A 24,909-nucleotide genomic window follows, 5' to 3' on the forward strand; every position below is an offset into this window, starting at 1 on the left:
TTTCTCAATCCATCCTCTATATTTCTTATTAAATTTTAGTTGTTTATAAGTTCAACTGTACTTTTCACTTACATTTCAACGTAACAAACTAACAACTAATAGGAAAAGTTGTGCAAGAAAACAGTCTTAAAAAATGCAGGCAATTTCTGCCACATGTCACTAGAAAAAAATGTTGTAAGAATTCCGGTATCTTCCGGACCAGGCGCGAGGACAAGGCATTGTTCAACTGTATGCTGAGGTCTTACAGTTGTTACAGAAGAGCTATTTGCACGACGCATGATGCTGCAAAAATTGCCAAGATGGGCGTTTAGCACCTGATAAAGGCACCTCACACTTCAACACACACCTTAACCATTTAACTCTGTTAACAAGTTCCTCCAAATCCAGAATTGCTGAGTCTGTTGTATTTGAAGATATGGAATTCAGACAGAGGCTACTGGTTCTCATCTTCTTAGCAGGATACTCATCATCATGTCTATTTATAGGAGTCTTTTCCAGAATCTCAATTGATGCATCAGAATTATGTGAGCTTGAAATAATATCTGAAACGGAAGTACTTCCATTTTTATTGTCAGCCACTTCAATATCCATATGCTCTCTATTCTCCATGGAATTTGAAGGCTGACCAACGTTCTCGGCTCCATCTGTACCAGCAGTTAGGTTCACGATATTCCCTGCCATAGCAAAAGCGGTTTGAGGTTAAACTCGCGATTTTCACATCTCGAGCGTACATAGATAGTAAATTGCTACAAGGAAATTTGATACTATTAAGGGAATATAAGGCAGATATGCAAATCAAGAAAACATGGCTATCCACACTATTTGAGATATAAATATCGTCGGCCAACTAATATTCCATTCAAATGAAAGAAATCCAAATAGTATATTTTAAAAGCGTTTTACCTGAATTTGCTGGATCCATTATCCGAGCAGGGCGCCTACATCCATCCTCCTGTTAATTTTGCAAGAAAATGAAGCATTGATCATTCAAACCGAGATATCTAAATGATCTTTAATTACATAAACAAACTCAATGCATAACATAAGAGCCATAAACAGTATAAAGACCTGTGGATGATGTTATATTCTCTAATAAGTTAATTTATTTGGAACAATTGGTAGATCAAATTAAATTCTCTTCTTACAATTGGTTTCTGGGTAACTCCCTTATATCTCCTCATACTTTCCTAGAGTGGGTTGGCGAACCTACCTTTAGCCTGGCAAGATAGGTTATCCTATTGTCCCTTAGTTTTCTTTATCTGTGGAGCATCTAGTTGGATAATCTAGGTTGTTGGGAGTTTTGGTTTCCTTTATTGCCCTTGTATTTGGCTGTTAAGTCCTTTTTGGGAGTGTTGGTATCATCTCCATGTTCCTTACTGCTTTGACTTTATCTAATCTCTGTACTATGGTAGGGTTCGAATATTTCTTGTACTCAGTCTTATATGACATTAAGGTATCAAACTTAGTAACATGACACCTCCGATAACTCTTTAGTGATATTCAATGTAAACTAGAGTTGAGCTAGTGTTGTAGCTCAAAACTGACAGGTGTCAATTTTGTATAAGATTACCTGCTACTACTGCAGGTCATCTAGTGTAGAATATAAATTCAAGTTGTAACGAACATTGTAACTAACTTTCGCAGTAAAGTGAAAACAGTTATGAGGAAACTTAATTCTCTCTAATAGATTTCTAATATGGTATCAGAAAGCTAGGCCGATCCATGGCAGAAACTTCTCCTCCGGCGTCGCCCACACCGGCGGCCTCATCTGCGAAAGTCACCACCTCTTCGACGCCGGTGATTTCGTCTCACTTCGAGGAATTGCGTCATCTTCAGTTCTCTCTCATGATCGCGCATAAACTTGATGAAAAGAACTTTCATCTTTGGCGTCAGCAAGTGGAACCATACATCTAACGCACAAGATCTCACCGATCTCGTGGTATGTATTCGCATTCCACCAAAATTTCTTGATGATGAAGCTCGCCGCAACGACACAGTAAATCCGGTGTACTCCGCCTGGATTCAGAAAGATCAGATGCTGCTTTCGTGGCTTCAGTCCACGTTATCTAGCGAAATCCTTTCGCGTGTTCTCGGTTGCTCCCATGCTCATCAGCTATGGAATAGTCTCTTCTCGTATTTCCAAAAGCAAACATGCGCTCGTGCTCGTCACCTTCGTCTTGAGCTTCACGCCATTACTCTTGATCCGCTTTCAGTTCAGGATTATCTTCACAAGATTCGTACGATTGTAGATGCATTGGCGTCAATTGCAGATCCTATTCCACCATCTCATCACATTGATGTGATTCTTGAGGGACTCACTGCTGAGTATGCACAAGTAGTTTCAGTTGTTGAAAGTAAGTTTGGTCTTATGGATCTTGATGAGGTGGAGATTCTTCTTCTTGCTCATGAACTTGAGCTTTCCAAGTTTCAGAAGCCTCTTCCAGATCTTGTTTCCCTCAACCTTACTCGTGTGCCACCTCCTTCTACTCTTGTTGATGAATCCCAAGCTACTAATACTGATTCTTCATCATCTCAATCTAGTCATCCTCATGTGGAACCGGACTATAACTCCTTTCGTGGTGGTAAATCCAATCGTGGTGGCAGGTTTGGCAGAAGTCGTGGTGGTGCGACTTCTGACAATAACAACACTCAATGTCAAGTTTGCTCAAAGTTTGGTCACTCTACCCTAACATGCTAGCATAGGTTCAATTCTCAGTTTCAACCTGCTACTGCAGGTTCTTACTTCAACCAAGGTAATGGTGGTCCTTACTTCAATCAAGGTTCCTGGTATGGAGCACCAAATTTCCACAGTCAAAGAGCTCCAAATGTGCGGTCTAGATCCTCCTGGCCTCAAACAATTATATCTCCACCACCAAGCACCTTCGTTACCAATACTCTACCTCCATCCTCCACTTCAGCCTCCTAGTTCCTGATCAGGCGCTTCATTTCATGTTACAAATGATGCTAAAAATATTTAGCAGCCTACTCCATTTGAAGGCCATGATCAAATCTTTGTAGGCAATGGTTAAAGTTTGAACATTCTCTCTACTGGAGTCGGCACCTTTTCTGCACCCTGTGACACACACACACACACCTTACTCTCAATAATTTACTTCTTGTGCCCAAAATCACCAAAATTTTACTTAGTGTCAGTCAGTTTTCTAAGGATAACAATGTGTACTTCATTTTTTCTACTAATAAATGCCTTGTCAAATCCCAGGTTTCTGATGCTATTCTACTTGAAAGGCATGTAGAACTGGATGGACTCTATCTGTTTCCTACTCTGGATGTGTCCAAGTCTGCCCAACCATCTAGTTTGTCTTGTTTACCTTCTGCAAATAATTGTGTATTTAGTGCTAATTCTGTTGGTGTACACACTAGTTTGCCCTATGTTTGGCACTTAAGGTTGGGTCATCCCAATGTTCACACTCTTAAACTTGTCTTACAAAATTGTAATGTTCCTTTTCCTAATAAATACAATGAATTGTTTTGTGCTGCTTGTTGCTTGTTGTATGGGAAAAGCTCATAGGCTTCCTTCCACCTCACACACATCTTACACAAAACCATTACAACTTGTCTATACTGATTTGTGGGGACCCTCTCCAAGGACATCTGCATCAGGGTATCATTATTACATGTCATTTGTTGATGCTTATACAAAATTTACCTAGATTTATCTCCTAAAGGCCAAATCTGAAGCTCTTAATGTCTTCAAGCAGTTCAGACCCTTCACTAAGTTTCTAAATGAGCTTGGCATTGTTCATAGGCTCATTTGCCCTCATACTCATCATCAGAATGGGGTAGTTGAGAGGAAGCATAGGCATATTGTGGATCTTGGTCTAACCCTCCTTAGTCAGGCCTCTTTGCCATTGACCTACTGGGACTATGCTTTCTCCACTGCAGTATTCCTCATCAATAGGTTGCCTACCTCATCTATCAACTTTCAGGTCCCCTACACTCTTCTGTTCAATCAACCACCTGACTACAAGTTTCTCAAGGTGTTTGGATGTGCTTGTTTCCCTTTACTTCGCCCTTATAACACTCACAAACTTGATTTCAGATCTCAGGAGTGTATTTTTCTGGGTTACTCCACTTCACACAAAGGGTACTGATGTCTTGCCCCTACTGGCAGACTGTACATTTCCAAAGATGTCCTATTCAATGAAGGGAGGTTTCCTTATCCTGACTTATTCCCCACTTCCACTCCAATCTTCTCACCTGTTAAGGATGTGTCTGTTGCACCTCTGAGTTTTGGACCTCCACTTCTCCCCTCAAGTTCTTCTACTTTCCCTTCCCAAAACAGTTCCACTTCCACATCTGAAAACTCATCTTTCCCAAACCCTGAAGCTAATACTCCATCTAGAGCTTCTTCTGAGGCTACTCTCCCACTTCATCTGATGTTGCTCCTTCAACTTCTTGCTCAAACTTCATATCTCCCTCTCAATCCTCTTCCAATTCCTCCACACCTTCTCACAGTCCTTCCACAGAATCCCCTACAATCATCCCCCCATTAGCTATCCCTGTCCTTTCTAAACCTGACAACTTGCACCCCATGTAAACCAGAGCTAAGTCTGGTTTTGCTCAACCAAGACTACAACCCAAACTGTTGCTCACCCATGTTGAACCAAAAAGTCCCAAACAAGCTCTTGCTGATCCACAATGGAAAGTTGCCATGCAAAGTGAGTCTGATGCTTTAATAAAGAATCAAACATGGTCTCTGATACCCTTACCACCTCATAAACAGGCCATTGGTTGCAAGTGGGTCTTTAGAATTAAAGAAAACCCTGATGGCATTGTTAACAAGTTTAAGACCATGTTAGTGGCCAAAGGCTTCCATCAAAGACATGGTTTTGACTTCAATGAAACATTCTCTCCAGTTGTGAAGCCAATCACCATCAGAATTATTCTTACCATAACCATCACCCATAATTGGCCCATTCAGCAACTTGATGTCAATAATGTATTTTTAAATTGGGTTACTTGACGAAGAAGTTTTCATGGAACAACCTCAAGGGTTTGTTCACACTGATTCTTCTCGTGCGTAAACTCAACAAGGCCTTGTATGGCCTCAAGCAAGCTCCTAGGCAATGGTTTGATAAACTTCAGACCACTTTGTTCAAATTGCAGTTTCATACCAGCAAGTGTGATCCCTCTCTGTTCACTCTAGTATCTCAAGGTCACACTATCTATCTTCTTGTCTATGTTGATGAGATTATCATCACAGGGAGTTCTACCTCTCTTCTGCAGGACATAATCACCAAACTCAATACTTCTTTTTCCCTCAAGCTTCTTGGCACACTTGACTACTTCCTTGGAATTGAAGTCAAACACTGCTCATAGGCCTCTCTTACTTACTCAATCCAAGTATCTAAGGGATCTCCTTCAAAGAACAAATATGATTGAGGCTGCCCCTGTAAACACCCATATGCAGTCAACATGTAAGCTCACTAAGATAGGCTCTCTTGCCCTCTCTAATCCCTACATGTACAAGTCAGTGGTTAGGGCACTCCAATATGCCACCATCACTAGACCTGATATTACCTTTGCAGTAAAGTGAAAACAGTTACGAGGAAACTTAATTCTCTCTCATAGATTTCTAATAACTGGATATCCATATAACAAAATCTATTGTTTGATCGAAAGCTATTATCATATAGATCATGTCTATAAAATTTAACATCAATCGAAAATCATTTGATATGTTAAAGAGAATGATCAAAATTAACGGTTTTGTTTGAATGCTTAGCCTCAAATCTAGAAGGTCGGGAGCCACGGTGAGTACAAGAATTTGAGTGGAACTTAATTAACCTTACAAAATTGAGGTCGGGAGCCTTAATGAGTACAAGAATTTGAGTTGAACTTAATCTAACCTTACAAAATTGACCTGTAAGATGAGAATTTCTCTCACATATAAATCTATATTTAGGTTTTATGACATCTATGTGCAACTAGAGTTTTTTCCAATACACCTCATATTGCTGAGCACTAAAAATAAGACTCCTTTCAAACTGACATAAGATTTGCTAATTTATCTTTGTCAATATCAAAAATTTTGAGACTTGCACTTCACCACCAACAACAAATTTTGAACCTACTCCTGCTATGAGTATGGAACTTCATGAGTATGAGCCTACATTTTCTCATGAAAACAACAATGAGAATAGTAAATATGATGGTAATGATGAAACACTTGTAGAAAATAGATTTGAGGCAGGCAATGAGATTTGGAAAGGAAAAGACTTTGTGAGGAAAAATCACAAGGAGAGTGACTAGTCCACATCCTAACGGTGTCATGAATCTGAACCGGAGAATGATCAATCTCCTAAGAAAAATGAAGGTAAATATATTTCAGTGTATGACAGTTGTATCATCTATCCTAATATTGATGAACCAATAACTATTAGAAAACCTGACAGGTCTTGCACTAGAAGTTCCGAAGTGGGGGGAAGTTGTACTTAAGGAGATGAGAGCACTTGAAAAGAACAAGACTCTGAATGTTATGACACTTCCAGATGGTAAGATTGTGGAATGCATATGGGTGTTTACCGTAAAATACAATTCTCATGGGTCAACTGAAAGATATAAAGCCTAGTTAGTTGCTAAAGGTTTCACTCGAACATATAGTATAGATTACTCAGAGACATTTTCTACTGTTGCAAAGTTGAACAATGCATTTTTCAATGGCAACATGGATGAAGAAGTATATTACAGATACACCTCTAATGTATGCAAACTGGAGAAGTCCTTGTATGGGCTAAATCAGTCTCTTAGAGCTTGGTTTGAAAATTTCACCAAATCCATGAAAACAATATTACATTCAAGACCAAGTTGACCCACATTGTTCACAAAGTTATCCCAAAAAGGAAAAATTACTACACTAATAGTTTATGTAGATGATATAGATGAGATGGCTAGAGTAAAAGAGAAATTAGCTATCAGGTTTGAAATCAAAGAATTACGATCTTTAAGATACTTTCTTGGTTATGAAGGTTGTCCGATCAAAGAAGGGAATCCTCGTTTCCTAACAAAAATATATTCAAGATCTCCTGAAAGAAACTGGAATTTGTGATTGTAGACCAACAAAGTCTTATTGATCCGGATGATTCAGCCTTTGCTCTAATTACCCCCTACTTCACTTCTCAAGTCCTCTCTTGACTTGCCCATTGCTTGTCATAAAAGGAAATCATTTTATTCCTAATCTTCATTCCAAAGTTGAGTATAGAGACTAACTATCATACCATGGCTGAAGAATAAGACTCCTTGTTTCACATAAAATCCAGGTTTTGCATATGGATTTTCTAACATCTTCATACTCATCTTTTGTATGTGTGTATCATTAGCTATTTCATCCAATAATTTCTTTCTACCAACCCACTGAGGATAAGATATCATAGTCTTCATCTCTCCTTCATCATAATATCTAGACAAGGCTTCAGCTGCTTTGTTCTCCAAGTCAGGCTTATATTTAACTTCAAATTGGTAACCCAACAGTTTAGCTAACCAACATTGTTGGTCAGGGGAAGAGATTCTTTGCTGCAAAAAATGTTTCAAGCTCTTATGATATGTATAGACCACAAAAGGTTTGCCTAAGAGATAATGCCTCCAATGTTAAATAGCAAGCACCAAGGCCATAAGATCTTTCTCATACACAGATTTAGTTAAGTTTCTTGTCAGACAAAGCCTTGTTGAAGAAGGTTCTTGGTTTCCTCTTTTGCATCAAAACTGCACCAATCCCTCTCCGAGTCTCCGTGCAGCATCACATTCCACTTCAAAAGCCACGGCAAAATCTGGTAACACTAACACTGGAGGTGTAGTCATAATCTTCTTGAGTAGATTGAAAGCATCTAAGACTTCTTTTCCCCACAGAAAATTGTCCTTCTTAGTCAATTCAATTAAAGGTTTGGCAATCTTGCCATAATTCTTAAAGAATTTTCTGTAGTATCTAGTAAGCCCTAAAAATCCACGGACTCCTTTAACATTTTTAGGCGCAGGCCACTCCAAAACACATCTAATCTTGTCTGGGTTTACTGCCACACCATTTCCAGATATGACATGACCAAAATAATCTACCTGCTTGCAGCCAAACTTACATTTCATCTTGTTCGCCACAAAAGAATGTGACTACAAAACAGACAAAACCACTTTCAAGTGCTCCAAGTGTTCAGTTTCAGTTTTTTTATTAACTAGGATATCATCACAAAAAAAATACGAACACAATTTCTAAGAAAAGGTCTAAAAATGTCATTCATTGTGGCCTGAAAAGTAGTTGGTGCATTCATCAAACCAAAAGGCATCACAAGCTACTCATAGAGAGTTCTAAAAGCAGTCTTCTGAATATCATTTTAGAAAAAGTAATTGCTCCATAAAATTCATCCACAATGGGAATAGGATACTTATCTGGGATTGTGGCTTTGTTCAAGGCTCTATAGTCCACACACATTCTCCAAGAATTATTTTTCTTTTTTACTAGGATAACAGGGCTAGAGAAAGCACTCATGTTGGACTTAATTACTCCTGCAACTAACAACTCTGCTACTTGGCTTTCAATCTTCTCCTTTTGATGATGAGGGTATCTATATGGCCTTACATTGACAGGACCATGCACCATGCTCTAGAATTAACTTAATTTGATGCACTTGACTTCTTTCAGGAGGTAGAGTAATTTTCTCTTGAAACACTCCAGAAAATTGTGTTAGTAACTTGGTTAATTCCTTTTGCTACTTGAGCAATCTCCACATCTTCATGATGATTCCATCACGAGTCTTCACCTCCCCTTCTATGCTTATCCTCTAAGAAAAAGTGTAAGCAACTTTGTTTCTCTTAAATTCTACCCTGAGCTTGCAAATTAATCATTCCCTCCCTGCAGAAATTGCATTGAGAGATCCTTCCAATCCATCACCACCTTCCCCAACGTGCTTAACCATGACACTCCCAGTCCAAGCACCACATCTAACCCCATAACTCCAACACCAAAGCATCCACATCATAAACATGAGACCCCAAATCAATTCTAACCCCTTTCCAGATTCCCAGGGAAAGAATCTTATGACCAACACCCAATTTGATGTTCTTAGTTGTCATAGGAGCAACAGGCATGGTTTTCAAGATCTAGATCTAGATCTTAAAACCTTACGATTTTATGATTACACTCATCCCCAATGATCCGGATCTTAAGTAGAATCGTGTGTTGAACCAAATTGTGAAAAAAAAATCATATAATCATTGATTTTGTGCGACCTTTGCCAATTTTGGCCATGATTGGTCGTTTTTTGGCCACCGCCATTAAAAGGTGAAAGGGATGACAACATGCAGAGGCACAACAATTACAGTTTGGCGGGGATGAATGTGTTGCTTTTGAAATGATGAAGTTTTAGACTTAGGGTTTAGAGAACACTGGTAGGATTTTTTTAACAAATTGGCTTATGATAATCCTAGTAATTGACCAAATAAATCCTAATGTCTAACAAATGTTGCATGTGGTAATAATTTAGTATAAAAACTCTATTATACATTTCTAAAGAATATGAAAAAGAGTCATTTTCTCATGAATACACTTGCGTACTAACATATATCATGTAAAAATACTTTAAATATATACTATTATTTTTTCATTTTAGTAGGATCTTACGATTTTTGTTGCGATCTTATGTTTTACAATCTTGTTACCCCCTCTCGATTTTACAAAAATAATTGGGTAGGATCTTCCGATCATAGCTACGATTTTATATTTTATGATCTTGCTATTGTCTTCCGATCTTATGTAAGATCCCGATCTTGACAACCTTGGTAACAGACAATCCTAGTACTGTAGTGATTTTTGGTGATATGAAATTATGACTAGCTCCACTGTCAATTTAGACCACCACATCAATGCTAGCAATCTTCCCACAAATCTTCATCATGCGGTACTCCCTCATATTCCTCAATACTCCAATCAGCTTGAACACGGCCTCTATCTCTTCTTCGTCTTCCTCAGTCTCATTGGCTTCAAGAGATATAATCTCACCCTCACCGTTCGACCTTTCACCTTCACCTAAGATAAGGACACTCATCGAACCTTCAGGACACTTGTGGAGAGTAGGACGAAATTTCCCTCCACACTTAAAGCACAACCCCTTCGCTCTTCGTTCTTCCATTTCATCATTATGAATGCTTCGAACTCCTTTCCACCGTTCCGATGACGTCGTACGACAGTAGTTATTAGCTTTTCGTCCCGTAGAATTCATTGATGACGTGGAAATTGAATTTGACCCGGTGGAACCCGTTTTTTGGATTGGGTTGCTCCAACTCATGTTAGATTGGGTAAAATCTTTATGGGCCGGATTTAACCCATTTCGAGTTTTAGACCACATGCTATTTGACTCGTTACGGCCCATACGATTTTTCCCATAGTTTCGTTCTCCTTCATCATGTTCTTCCTTTAGCTCATCTTCTACATCTTTGGCCATTCTCATAAGTTGCATCTGGTTCTGTGGGTTCAAAGCTCTTACTCTTCGCTAAATTTTCTGCTTCAAGCCACTCATGAAATATCCCAGGTATTGCTCCTCCGGTAAACGTCCCACTTGTGATGATAGCAACTCAAACGCTTCCACAAACTCCTCCACCCCTCCGGTTTGACGAAGCGTAGACAACTCCTCAGACGGAGTCTTCAATCTCTACTTCTATGTCTCGCAATCAGAGCCTTCTTAAATTTTTCCCAAGAGAGGCCATCCTCTGTTTCCAGCAACAAGTTAAACCAATGTATTGATGAACCCTCCATGCTCAAACGGGATAGCTTCACACGCATCTCATCCGAAGTAAATCTACGTGCGCGTAATCCACACAACAGGGTCCTCACCTTCAAACACCGGAAGCTTCACCTTCTTTCCGGCAAGACGAGACTCGCTCTGTGACGAATCACCAACAGAGATCTCACCCTCCTTAGTCACTCCCTTCTGACATATCTGCTTGCTGAGTTTAGTTAAAACCAAACTCTGTTGTTGCATCTGTTGAGCGTGTTGTTGCATTTGTAGAGCAAGCTCTTGCAAAGTTGTTGTCACATTCTCCATCTATGTCTCCAAAGCTTCAACCCGATCACCCATTTTGGGTTTCCTTGGCATCTATGATCACTGGTTCCAAGGGTGTATTGATCCGGCAGGCCGGACCAATTGATGGGTTCTTATATGAATATGGATGAGCAGTGAATATATGAATAGAATAGTAAAAAAATGTGGTAATTCTATTCTTGTGGATGACCAATTATAGAGAAATAGTAATAATGAAAATAACAAAGTGATAGTGAAAATCTATACGCCCCTAAACACACATTGCTTCCCTCACTAAGATGGTAGAGTGAATATTTATCCGCCCCTAAACATACATTGCTTCCCTCACCAAGATGGTGATCCTTAATCCTAACAGAATACCTAGATACCTTGTTCCTTCCCTTCCTTTTACTATTTTATAGACACAAATTTAGATGATTATTCTCTTTCTTCCTTCCCTATTTTGTCATAACAAACTCTTATAATTATACTAACTAACTTCTATAATTATTGTAACAAATTCCTATAATTATCACATCTATTCCTTTACGATGAGCTCATCCAAATAGATCTCAAGGAATAAAGGAACAGAGGAAATAATTATAGAAGTTTGTTACAATAATTAAGAGTTAGTTACTATAATTATAGGAGTTTGTTACGATAAAATAGGAAAGGAAGAGAGAGAGAATAATCATCTAATTTTGAGTTTATAAAATAGAAAAAGGAAGTGAGAGAATAAGATATTTAGGTATTCTATTAAGATTAAGGATCATCATCTTAGTGAGGGAAGCACTGTGTGCTTAGAGGCTAATAGGTATTCACTATCAATTTGTTATTTTCATTATCACTATTTCACTGTAATTGTTCATCCACAATAATACAATTACGGCATTCTTTTATTATTCTATTCATATACATATATTCGATGTTCATCCCTATATTCATATAAGAACCCATCAATGGCTAACACAACAAGTAGACTTTTACTGTTAAAATTTTTAACTGCTGCAAGTATTGAAGTTTTACAGGATTCGTCCACACCATTTCCAATATTATTTAGGTAAAAATTCTTGCAATTGTTGAAAAGGAAAAGAGACAAGACATGTGATGGAATCTGTGTTTGAATTACACACCAACAAATATGGATAAAGATTTACAGAAAAGAAGATTCTTTTTGAGAAGGAAAAGAGAAGGGAGGCAAGTGATGGACTCGTGTCTGGTTTACACAACATTTTCTTGCCCCTTGGGGTGTACAAGTGGTTTAGAGCATAGAAATAGAAAAGAAAATAGAAGGATGCGGGCGAAAATCAGAGATGTTAAGGCAATCAGATACATTTCAAGAAAACAACATACCTATTATGATAAGGTAATCAGATACCTTTCAAGAGCTATAATTATATGTACGAACAAATATTGTATGTACAAAGAGTGATAGTTACATTAAATTAGTTCACAATTACGCTATTATGTTAAGGTAATCAGATACCTTTCAAGAGAACAACATACCTGAGGCTATTGCAGAAAACTACTATATATCGCTAAATTCAAATTTCTCATATTCTTATTATAGTTTACTTTATCCAAACAGAAATCCACTTCCTCGTTTACAAAACATGAATCAAACAGAATTGACAAAATGACATTAATAAGAAACACAAACTTTTAAAGGTGAAATCCATTTTTCATTTCAGACAGTCGATGGAATGTTTAATCAGATTTATCAAATACAAGGAATACACTAAATTTGAAAAATAAAAATAGACAATGTAAGCCTTATTAGAAGAAAATGTCATAATTTATTAATAGATAGTTTTGATCGAAAAGTTAACAAGAAAAAACAAAATTAGAAAGATAAGCCAAAATTAAGGGATTACAAGTACACACCGTAGGCATAGGCACAGTCCAGCCATTCTGCGGACACCAGTCCAAGGAAGGGCGCAGGTCCTTAGTTAAAGCTTCATATGAACACCCTTCACCATGCGGAGGAGGTAGCAAATCAATCTAGAAAGAAAACTAACATTATAAATCCACTAACCTTACAAATCCATATGTATCATTTGCCCATATCTATGTAGAGCTGGCGACAAAATAAATTACCATAACTACTATGCCTCAAATTAGATGCTTGAAAAAATGAAGCAGGGAAGAAATTGAAAAAAGATGAACTATTCAATTGTCTATAATTCATATTTAAATAATCAATAGCCTCATGCATGGAAAAAGAATTTACCTGTGTTTTTTCATTTAAAAAATCCATTTTTCTCAAGTGGTGGCATTGAAATTTTAATTACAAATCATTTATTAAGGGTATGTCTAGGAGGGGGAATTAGGAGAGAGAAGGGCTTATTTTTCTTCTCTAAATTAAGTCAGCTACAAAATATTGGGCGTGAGGTTCGGTTTAGAACTTTATCTAATGTAGGTGTCAGTTTCACACAATTTATCACTATGCTAGAGGTTGAGTTTAGCACTAAGCTTAAAACAGTGCAAATTGATGGTGGAGGTGAATTCAAAACCTTGGCACCCTTATTTACTGCTATAAATGTTAAAAGTATTGATGGAAAAATTTACATCTCAAAGAATGTCATCTTCAATGTGATCATATTTCTCTATCTTCTTTTGTTTCCAACCAATCACCCACCACCTACCATTGTACCGAAATCAATGCTTGTTCCCATACCAACACCCTCCCTTGAACCTAGCACATCATTTTTTTTCTTCTGCCATTTCTTCCATGGAAACTTCACCTATTACCAACAATGTTTCTTAGGTTCTAGGCAAGTTAATCTCAGTACTACTTTAAACACAGTTACTTATGACTTCTTAGCCTCACCTGTACCCAATTCTCCCAGGTCTCCGTTTGTTAATAACTCACTAATACCCTATTCCCCAAGTCTCAACACACCTTCACTTAACTCTTCACACTCAACTCCACTTCAAATATGTCCAAACTTGTTGCTCGGGAGGATTAATACGACATTGTTTGTGTTCTTGGTAAATAAGTCTTAATATAGTCTCCCATAATTTCCCAAGATATTGTACATTTAGCACTGTGGAATACTAAGTCATAAGTAAAAAGATTAAAGGAGTCAATGAATTAAAGAGAAAATGAAAAATGCAAAGTCATTGTCCAAATAGGATAAGACTTCAAAAATATTCTAAAATCATGTCTCAAATATTACCTGAACTTTGTCAGTTCCAAATAGTTCAGTCACTTTTCCGCACCAATAGCAACCATCAGAAAACCATTCTACCAAATCCCCAATCTTCCATGCGTCATCGACAATAACGACCCCTTCTGAGATGGCATTTACATCAAGTTTTTCACTTTCACGATATATGGTAGGAAAGCGAGGTCGCACCATCAATACCTTGTTGAGTCGCTTTGACTTGTTAATATGAGGGGCTTTCTGATACACCTTGATTTGAGTACTCTCTACAAACAAGTAGTATCACAATTACAATGTGGTTAATTTGCAAAGGGTAAGTCCTGGACAGAACAGTACAAACCTTTAAAATATTGGACAACTTTCTATCTTGTACGATATTTAATGGACAAATAAAAAAAAGTAACATTTACTATAATACCTTATATAAGTGCGTGGGTGTGCGCGCGCGCGTGTGAGAGAGATTAGTAGAAAATAAAAGTTTTTTTTTCGTATTTTTAATAACTTGTAATAGGGACAAAAAGTTGTCGCGTGGTTTTGTGAGGGACACAAATTTCAGTTTTTGTCCGGTCCCTACTTCTAATTTTTGTCCTGTCTAATAAACAATTTTCAAATCAAACGCTGGACAACTAGAGTTGTCCAGTCCCTTGTTTTTTAGCAAATCAAACGCACCCTCTTATTATCTTCAAATGATCAACTATCATTGCAAGTTGTAATACAAAGTTTTTGTTCATCGACAACGAGAAATAGTAGTTATTTGACATTATACCTCAAGTCCTCAATTATATGAAGCATTTTTCTTTTGAGTTAAGTAAAGAATTTTAAGTAAACCATCAAGTTAATCAGAAAAGTTACACATAAATTAGTCTTTCAAAGGTTCATTCATCGCCAATTTGATCCTTAATTTTCATGAGAAGAAATTAGTGACTAGATTTTTTAGGCAAAAATTTGTTGAAAATACTTCCTCCATTCCAAATTATAAGCGGCTTTATAAAAAATATTATCCCAAATTAAAAGTCATTTTACAATTTCAATTAAGCATTAATGTTTATTTTTCCATCATATCCCTTACTATAATTACTATTTCTTCTTTCCATTCTTTAAATTTTTATTTTCAATATATTAATGAAGGAAAACCTTCCAAAGATTAATATGGGGAGAAACATAACTTTTAAGGGTTTCCTCTTTATTAAGACAAATGTTGAGCATAGAGAGAGAGAGAGGACGAGTTGTCAAAAGTAGGATACGGACTAAATGATCTTACAGAGACAATGAACTCGAGCTCTCCATTTCTTTGAATTAATGTTAAAGAATCCCAACAGTTTTCCACAAATCACTTTGTAGATTCAAGATGACGGGAAAAGGATAGAATCTTTTAAGAAAGAAGACCGTAGGGAGATGAAATTCCATAGATACACGGCAGAGTATTAAAATATATATGGAATCACTAACTTAAAATATCGATGAAATTCCACCAGACTTGGATCTCAATAGCCTCAAATCAAGACTAAAATTGGATGGGCTTAATGAGATCAAAACCTACCTAGGAAAAATTGATAAGTTTGAGATTACTTTTGGCCATTCAATGCAAAAACAAGGATAAGGAGGGACTTTTGCGCGAGTTCTTGATAGAATTAATTAGAAAATAAACACTAGTGATGAGTCGCAGTATGGTAGTGAAACCCATGTTGGTGTAAGCCCTAGAGGCCAATACTTTTGGTACTTGTATCGAATTATTTATTAATAATAAAAGGTTTTTTCTTTATTATATTTATCTAATAAAGTCCCTAGAATAGATAGTCCGTTTAATGTATCAAGTGTGATTTAATCATGAGATCACATTAAACATAAGGACACTATTCTTAAAGTATCCATAGTCGAGTTTTATTGTGAAGTGGGATAACATTAAAGCATTAAGATTATTATGTATATAGACAGATGATCACATCTCATGGATCATGGATAAGGAGTTATCAAGTCTTAAACATAGGTATGAATATTAAGAGTAATATTTATACTGGATTGACCCGCTATGAGAATACTATATAGAATGTTATGCAAAGTGTCATAAGTTATTCTCATGGTGATAATGGTGTATACCACCCTTCGACCTGAAACCACCATGGACCCTAGATGTAGAGTCGAGTGCCTTATTGCTGATCAAACATTGTCCGTAACTGGATGACCATAAAGACAGTTGATGGGTACTCCACGAAGCATGTTAAGGGACATGAGTGACCTAGATGGAATTTGCCCATCCTGCGTAACAGGATAAATGTCTATGGACCCAATATTGAACTGGACAAGGATGACACGGTCTATGCATTGTGTTCAATATAGACATAAGGGCAAAAGGGTAATTATACACATAAGTATTATCACAAAAGGATTTGTCAGATCACATGACATTTTCGTGTCTTGGATAGCAGTGATGTGTTGCTAGATACCGCTCACTATTTATTATGTTAAATATGTGATTTAATATAATTGTCAATGCCGCGAAAACCTACAGGGTCACACACAAAAGGACAGATTGATGAGAGATAGAGTAACTAAAGAATACCGTAATGTACGGTGCACTTAAGTGAATTGTAAAACATCGTAAGGTACGGTGTACTTAAGTAGAATACGAAATATGGTAAGTTACCACGCGCTTAAGTGATTTTGACATATTATAAGATATGGGCCACATACACTTGAGTGGGTTTTTTTAGCTTGCAGCCCACACAAGTGGTTCTATAAATAGAACCCTTGTGTAGAAGCATTTGTGCAGTTGCAATTTCGTTTCTCTCTCTCTCACTCAAAGCCTTCATTCATAGCAGTTATTCTCATGGTGATAATGGTGTATACCACCACCCTTCAACCTGAAACCACTATGGACCCTAGATGTAGAGTCGAGTGCCTTATTGCTGATCAAAATTGTCCGTAACTGGATGACCATAAAGACAGTTGATGGGTACTCCACGAAGCATGCTAAGGGACATGAGTGACCTAGACGGAATTTGTCCATCCTGCGTAACAGGATAAATGTCCATGGGCCCAATATTGAACTGGACAAGAATGAGACGGTTTATGCCTTGTGTTCAATATAGACATACGGGCAAAAGGGTAATTATACACATAAGTATTATCACAGAAGGATGATCACATAACATTTTCGTGTCTTGGGTAGCAGTGATGTGTTGCTAGATACCGCTCACTGTTTATTATGTTAAATACGTGATTTAATATAATTGTCAATGCCGCGAAAACCTACAGGGTCACACACAAAAGGACGGATTGATGAGAGATAGAGTAACTAAGGAATACCGTAATGTACGGTGCACTTAAGTGAATTGTAGAACATCGTAAGGTACGGTGTACTTAAGTAGAATACGAAATATGGTAAGGTACCACGCGCTTAAGTGATTTTGGCATATTATAAGATATGGGCCACATACACTTGAGTGGGTTTTTTTAGCTTGCAGCCCACACAAGTGTTTCTATAAATAGAACCCTTGTGTAGAAGCATTTGTGCAGTTGCAATTTCGTTTCTCTCTCCCTCTCACTCAAAGTCTTCATTCGTAGCAGCTAGCACTGAGATTGAAGGAATCTGTGCGTGTGGACTGAGTAAATGCGCTGTCATCGTTCAACGTTCGTGATCGCTCCGTAGATCTGCATCAAAGGTTACAATCGCCACAAGAGGTAACGATTCTATCAATGATCATGCTCATTCGTAAGGATTACTAAAGGAGAAATTTTAAATTCCCCTGCGTTATGGATCGCTCTTCTCCTTCAACCCATTCTTCATAAATAAGATGGGTGTCATAAAAAAGATGGGTGTCTGGACAAGCCCATTGGGTTGAGTTGAGACATGGAAAAGCTCTCCAAGGTGCAATAGAGGAGGTCACCAAAGATGTAAAAACCAAATACAAAGATGGAATAGGATCATAACCCAATTGTGAGTGCGGTAGCAAGACCCATTCTTCGGTAAAAAGATAGATGACAAGCGGTAAAAAGATAGATGACAAGACATGCTCATTGGTTGAGAAAAGAGACATGGAAAAGCTCTCTGAGGGGCAGTAAAGGAAGCCATTTGAGATGCAATAATCAAATACAAAGATGGAATAGGATCATAACCAAATTGTCGATATTAAGGTATAAGTCAAAAAAGGTGGATATGCAACTGGTTTTTTTTTCAAAAAGCCCGAATTGGTTGACATAACCAGAAAAAGGAGAAACAATAATCATCATCAAAATTGTCATACTCAAAGTCGTCCGCAGTGGCGGGTGGAACATTGTAAACATGAGAAACTTGGATTCCAAACAATATGGATGAGTCTCTAGCATTGAACTTGGATGCATATATCTTAGAATTTGGGTTGAGCTTAACTCATCCCTATAAAACCGACTTGTAAAGTGAAGATTGTCCCCACTTATAAACATGTTCAGACTATATATTGTCTGATTAGGACTCTTAACACACCCCCTCACGCTTAAGATTGGACATCTGGAGCGTGAAAATAAAATGGTGGGTGGTCCGATAGCAGAAATCTGATAGCAGGTGGCCCACCGGATCTAAAACGAGGCTCTAATATCATCTCAGAAATTTAGATTCGGCCTAACTCATCCATACAAAACTAGCTTGTATGGTGAGAATTTCCCTCACTTATAAACATGTTCAGCCCATATATTATCCGATATGGGACTCTTAACAATATATAACTAGAAGTGTAATAAAAGAGAAAAGGTAAGAAGAAAGATCTAGTTGCCTCCATGGAGATCTGGTTAAGTGCAATCACTGACATTGGTTAGAGTCACTAAATCTAATCTCCTACATTGGGTGGTAACATTGGAGTTGTTGGTCAGCAAACACGCAACCAAGATGCATGAACATACAGTCAAGATGGAAGAACATACATGAAAATGACAAGATAAAAAATACACTAGCTAAAATCAAGGAGGTCATGTTTGAATTTACAACCAGGATCAAGCCTACAATGGCCAAAGAGGGCTCTCTAAACAAGAAATTAGATGGAGAGGAGGGAGTAGAAACAAAAAACAAAGTCAAGAATGAAAAAAAAAAGATACAAATGAAGAATCCAAGGTGGTAAAAAAAAATTGTTGTTTAATGCAAGTAGGTCGCATGAGAAAAAGCAAGGACCAATCTAGACATCATCCATTTTCAAAGATTGTGTCTTGCAAGTTCCCAAACTTCTATTGAAACTTCTTAGTTGGAATTTATTTTTACATAAATCGTAATAATTTATATCAGTAAATGCATTGTGCATTGACATGCCTCCACCACCCCTAGAGTTGTCGAACCCTCTCCCCACCACCTAGAAGCATTTGTATTTGATCTCATGGGCAAATGAGTTAATACCATAGATGAAATTATTGTTTTTGCTGAGACTAGTCGAACTCCCACTTCCACGGGAACCGTAAAATACCTTTTTGCATATGAGGATGAACTAACGCCTCAAGCGAGCACCACCATTGAAGCCTCTGGATATAAGTTCTCTTGAGACAGCCCTATAACAACGGGATCCACCCGACACAAGTCCATTAACAGAAACTCCAACACTAAAAGAACAGTCGGCCTCCATTTCATTTTGTGAGTCAAGGTTGAACGATTCACCATGGGAGCATACCTTCGAAGACTTGATTTTGTCTGAGGAAGATATGGAGGAAAAACGCATAAATTCTGTAGTGGTTCTCATTCTAAACCTTATGGGCCTGGCCCAATTGGATGATAGTTTAGGGGTTTAGGCAAAAAGGAACTTAGTTAATCTAATTAGAGGTCATGCTGTGTTGGCCCTAACTCAAAGCTCTTCGAGCCCAGTTCATAATACAGGTGGTTTTACTCCTATTTTTGCAAACCTTTTATGCGCTAACCTAAATGATCACCAATGTTACTACCAAGCTGAACTTGCCTCTTAGGTGTTGGGGAAAGATTTCTATTTGTTGGCAACAACACTTGGTTGGATGCTATGATAGGAAAATGCATGACAGCAAGGCGGAGTGGAAGTTGGTTCATCACGCACTAAATATAACTTCAACTTTTTCAAATGCAAGAGTTGGTTGACATAAGCCAAAAAAGGAGAAACAATAATCATTATCAAAATTGCCCTGCCCAAAGTCGTTCGTAGTGGGGGGTGGAACATTGTAGACGCGGGAAACTTGGATTCCAAACAAGTTAAAATTCTCCATCTCCAATTTTAACTTGTTTTGAATACTTTTTTTCGCCGATGATGAACAAAAACTTTGTATGTGACGCAATGTATAACACCAAATTAAAACTTAAATGTTCAGTGCAACAAATTGCATTAAGGAACCAAACTGTGTATGAACTTTCAAATAGCTTAATTCAAATGGTGGGTGGGGTAGCTCAACAAATATGTGCTAATTGAGTTAAATAAGTGTAAGTTGTTGGTCCAAAGTTCGATCCTTGGCGGCGTCATTTATTTATATTTATGTATTAATGTAAATAAGTTGTTAATATTTATAAATCAACAACTTTAAAATAAATAAAAAAGCTTCATTCAACAAACTAGTAACTCTAGATTTAGTTATAACTAGAAGAAAGAACATACTTTGATCAGGGTAGTCGGGATACTCCAATAGATAGAATATCGCACCATATCTCTCCACAATCTTTAAGATCTGAAATAATAATATAAAATATTAAGGACACCAAATATGAAATTTTAGATTGGTAAACAGGTCCAAAGAAGAGACTGGACAATAGTTGAGCATCCCAATAAAAACATGATTTTGAAAAGGCCAATAGCACAAACAGTTTGACAGAAAGCTGAAGAATTCTACAAGGAGTTATTTTGAAGATAACAAGTTTTACTTGATAAAACTTACAATGCAGAAAGACCCTGTGTTGATGACTGCATATTCGTAATTATTGGTTTTAATACTATTAATTGTATTATTTCTTTTCCCTTTTTTAGCATATAGATGTGGATTCTGAGGAGATTATGGCCCCTTATTTTAGGATTAGATTGAACTACAGGCTCAGTTTTGTTATCTTATTTATTCACCCTTTGTAAGAATTGAAAACCAATGAAAATCATTATTCTGCATGGTATTAGACCGCAATCTAATCCATTGGTAAAAAGGCCAAACATGGAGTTTGGACCCATAAGTTTATTACAAGCAATGTTACGATATATTTGCAAGAAACTAATTCTGCAACTCAAAGAAATAACTCTCATAGACATATGATAGCTACTCTAACCATTACACCAAGAGCTAATAAAAGACTAATGACAAAGTCAATTAACAAGTAACACCTATCATATGGAAACACTATTATAACATCGTTGAAATATAAATAGTATTCTAAAAAACATGAACAATCAAATTGATTGAAAGAACAACAAAACAACAGTAAAATAATTAATACATTAGCTTATATGCACATAATGTTAACGTAATCAATATTCTTATCTGGAAAAAAAAATCAAGGATGACATAATGTATACCTTGCACCTGAACCATGCACCACGAAAACCATTTATAAAGGATTGTGACTCGATCAATTCCCCGACTTGAAATGGAAGGTCAGACATTTTGAACAAAGGCACGTCTAAACTTCCAATTCACAAATACAAAACCTTGATACACAAGAGAAGTGTTATACAACCATTGAGAGCTCTAACTGAGGAAAAGTGACTTAAACCAAGTTGAATCAATTAGTGAACGAGTAAAATCAGGTTGCAAATTGAGAGACATTTCATATGATAGTTACGTTCGAATACCAAATAGGTAAAATAATAATAATTATAAAAATTTAGCTTGATCCTTTGAAGATTACTATATCAACATGTAATCCTCAAAATGATTTTTTTGACAAATAAAGCCTATAAGAATATAAAAACATCACTCAGTGTTATTAATAGCGGATCACACAAATTAGAGGATAGCCAAAAACCCAATACGAAATACAGGGGATAGCGTAGCAAGTAAATAGCGGAAGACATGAAGCATAAAGCGGTTGAAATATAAATAAATTGTATATAAAATAGAGCATGTTGCACACAAATAAAAGTTGCATAAACATAAATTAAACGAGCAACAGACATAAAACTCAAAATCTCAATATTTCAAAGAACTAATAGAACAAGATTCGAAGTTGCAAGTTTGGAAACCGCTAAAACACATAACTATTATTTGTTACTTATAGAGCATGATTCATAGTTGTGAGTTTGGAAACTGCTAAAACATGTGACTCTATTATTTGTTACTTATAGAGCATGATTCGTAATTGTGAGTTTGGAAACCGCTAAAACACAACTCTACTATTTGTTACTTAATTATAGAGCATGGTTCGTAGTTGCGATTTTGGAAACCGCTGAAACACATAACTCTACTATTTGTTACTTATAGAGCATGATTCATAGTTGCGAGTTTGGAAACCCTCTAACTCTATTATTTGTTACTTATAGAGCATGATTCGTAATTGCGAGTTTGCAAACCGCTAAAACACATAACTCTATTATATGTTATTTATAGAGCATGATTCATAGTTGCGAGTTTGGAAACCGCTAAAACACGTAACTCTGATATTTGTTACCTATAGAGCATGATTCGTAGTTGCAAGTTTGGAAACCTTGACAAACCCCAAATAGATAGTCGTTGGATCGCGGTCCAGATTTCAAAATCTATGTATCGTTTTTAAAATAACCAAAATATGCGTGGAATTGGTGAATGTACCAATTCCAAATACGTATCGGAAAAGAAACAAACACTCAACCAAATGATTTCATATATTCTTCAACCTATCAAATGTTGGCATGAAAGCCCTAAATTTATGCTTGTAGAATTGTTGTAAAATTCATTCAAAATTTCAAAATAAAAGCAAATACATGGAAATCAAAGAGAGTACACATAAATACATGAATGAGTGTGTCTGGAGAAATCGGAAAAATCGAGAAAGGAGATAGAGATACCTGTGTACGGACTATAGGCGTGTTGATGGCGAACGATGATAGACTCCGGTGGGTTGAGTTCAGAGGGAGTGTCGCTCATGCAATGGCGCGAGGTGACAGCGGTAGCATTTCGTTTTCTCAATGGAGAGCTACTGGGTCCGTTTTGTTAGTGTTTGCTTTTTATTTATATTGTATTTTTTTCTTCCTCTATTTACTCAATTTCAGTTACCATACGAGTCATATGGTATATATATTTTACGAATACAGAATTAATATGAAATTTTTATATTAATTTAATAGATATTCATAATCATTTTATTTATAATATTTTTTTTAAATGTCCATTGAGAATATGTTTTATTAAGACTTTACTAAAATATAACTATTATAATATATATTTATAAAAATCGATGATATACGATTAAATTATAATTTTGTTATATGTATCAAAAATTTCTAAATTTTACTAATAATAACATAATTTATAATTCACATTAATATATTTTATTACAATTTATGTATATAGAATTTATACCATAAAAATTATTCAACAAATATAAATAATTTCACATAATTTATGCAAGAAATGTAACTCTATAAACTAAATTAAAATAAAAGAAAATATATTAATGATATAAAATATAATATTTTTATGGGTTTTCCTATGCAACATTGCATAGGATAGGGGCAATTAATACACCATTTTCTTCAACATAAATTATTATATTAATTATTTTTTTCTTAAAAAATGCTTTTTTTTTTATTTTTCCTCTCTCTCACCCAATTAATAAGCCATTTTAATGTAATTTTTATTTTCTTCTCTCCCCTTATTAACATTGTATTTATTGTATATGTTTGAAGAAAGTGGTGTATTAATTATCTTTTTCCTATGCAATGTTGCATAGGTTAGAAAAACAACAAAAAATAGCAGAGTGAAGTAGCAATTAACATAGACAATGAGATATAGCATCAATCACTAAGAATTAAGCTTATGCGAAATTAAAATAATCAAGTCGAATAGATTGGAAGAGATAAAGGATTATCGACGGAGCAGAGATTTGCTCTGGTTAGCGTTGAAAATCGGATTGCCGAAAAGATACTCGGAATACTTCAAGAATAAGCTCCATTAATCCAATTAACTTCCAAACTTTGATCATTATTCTTGATAATGAATGAACGTAGAAGATGAAGAATATTGATGAATAAGCTTGAATTGGTGAATCTTGGATGATGATTGTTGATAAATCTGGATAAACTTTAGATGATGATTGTTGATAAATCTTGATAAACTTTAAATTATGATTGTTGATGATAATGTAGAAATTGTTGATGGATGATTTTTTTGATGATAATGCTCGAATTATTGATGATAATATAGAAATTGTTGATGGTTAAGTTCCAGTATTTTAGAACTTCAATGTGAAATTCTAAATGGTGATGAAGATGAACTTTAGCAAGGGTGAGGGAGAAGATGAATATTGAGAGAGAAATTGAGAAGAAAAAATAGTGGAAAAATAATTATTAATTGTGAATTTTCCAAGTTAGGTTAGTTAACCCCAAAATATGAAAAATAACATGTTTATATAGAATTGATAGGTGAATGATCACCCTTGGATTATGATCCAAGTAATTGGTTTATCAACGGTTAGGAGTTAATTTAATCCTTAGTTGCGGATCACCAATTTCGACCATATGATTAAATGTTAAGAGTGGTTAGGATTGAGTGAAAAAATGGAAGTTGAGATTTGTGTTTGTTTTGAAGTTTTGTGTTAGTTTGAAAGTTGTGGTAGTTAAGGGTAATTA

The 24,909-nt window shown here is 36.2% G+C and overlaps 1 protein-coding gene across 1 annotated transcript; it reads right to left on the minus strand.

Moving 5' to 3' along the window:
- LOC127105946 (uncharacterized) lies at nt 1-23,310 on the minus strand. The gene is made up of 7 exons (XM_051043163.1): nt 23,128-23,310; nt 21,661-21,792; nt 20,761-20,830; nt 14,204-14,457; nt 12,909-13,025; nt 904-952; nt 1-674 (listed from the first exon to the last, which is right to left on the minus strand). Exons 2-7 carry the CDS (start codon nt 21,745-21,747, stop codon nt 262-264), a joined length of 990 nt encoding a protein of 329 aa, XP_050899120.1. The 5' UTR covers nt 21,748-21,792; nt 23,128-23,310; the 3' UTR covers nt 1-261.
- Nucleotides 23,311-24,909: the final 1,599 nt, after the last annotated feature.

This window comes from Lathyrus oleraceus, chromosome 7 (assembly GCF_024323335.1).
Source record: "Lathyrus oleraceus cultivar Zhongwan6 chromosome 7, CAAS_Psat_ZW6_1.0, whole genome shotgun sequence".
Taxonomy (NCBI): domain Eukaryota; kingdom Viridiplantae; phylum Streptophyta; class Magnoliopsida; order Fabales; family Fabaceae; genus Lathyrus; species Lathyrus oleraceus.

Excerpts from the sequence above, each read along its gene's own strand:
- LOC127105946 (XM_051043163.1), bottom strand. The coding sequence starts at position 21,747 with ATGTCTGACCTTCCATTTCAAGTCGGGGAATTGATCGAGTCACAATCC. Across the intron at positions 20,831-21,660 it reads GTGCATGGTTCAGGTGCAAG|ATCTTAAAGATTGTGGAGAG; the intron begins GTATACATTATG and ends TTATTATTTCAG. Across the intron at positions 953-12,908 it reads GGACTGTGCCTATGCCTACG|GAGGATGGATGTAGGCGCCC; the intron begins GTGTGTACTTGT and ends CAAAATTAACAG.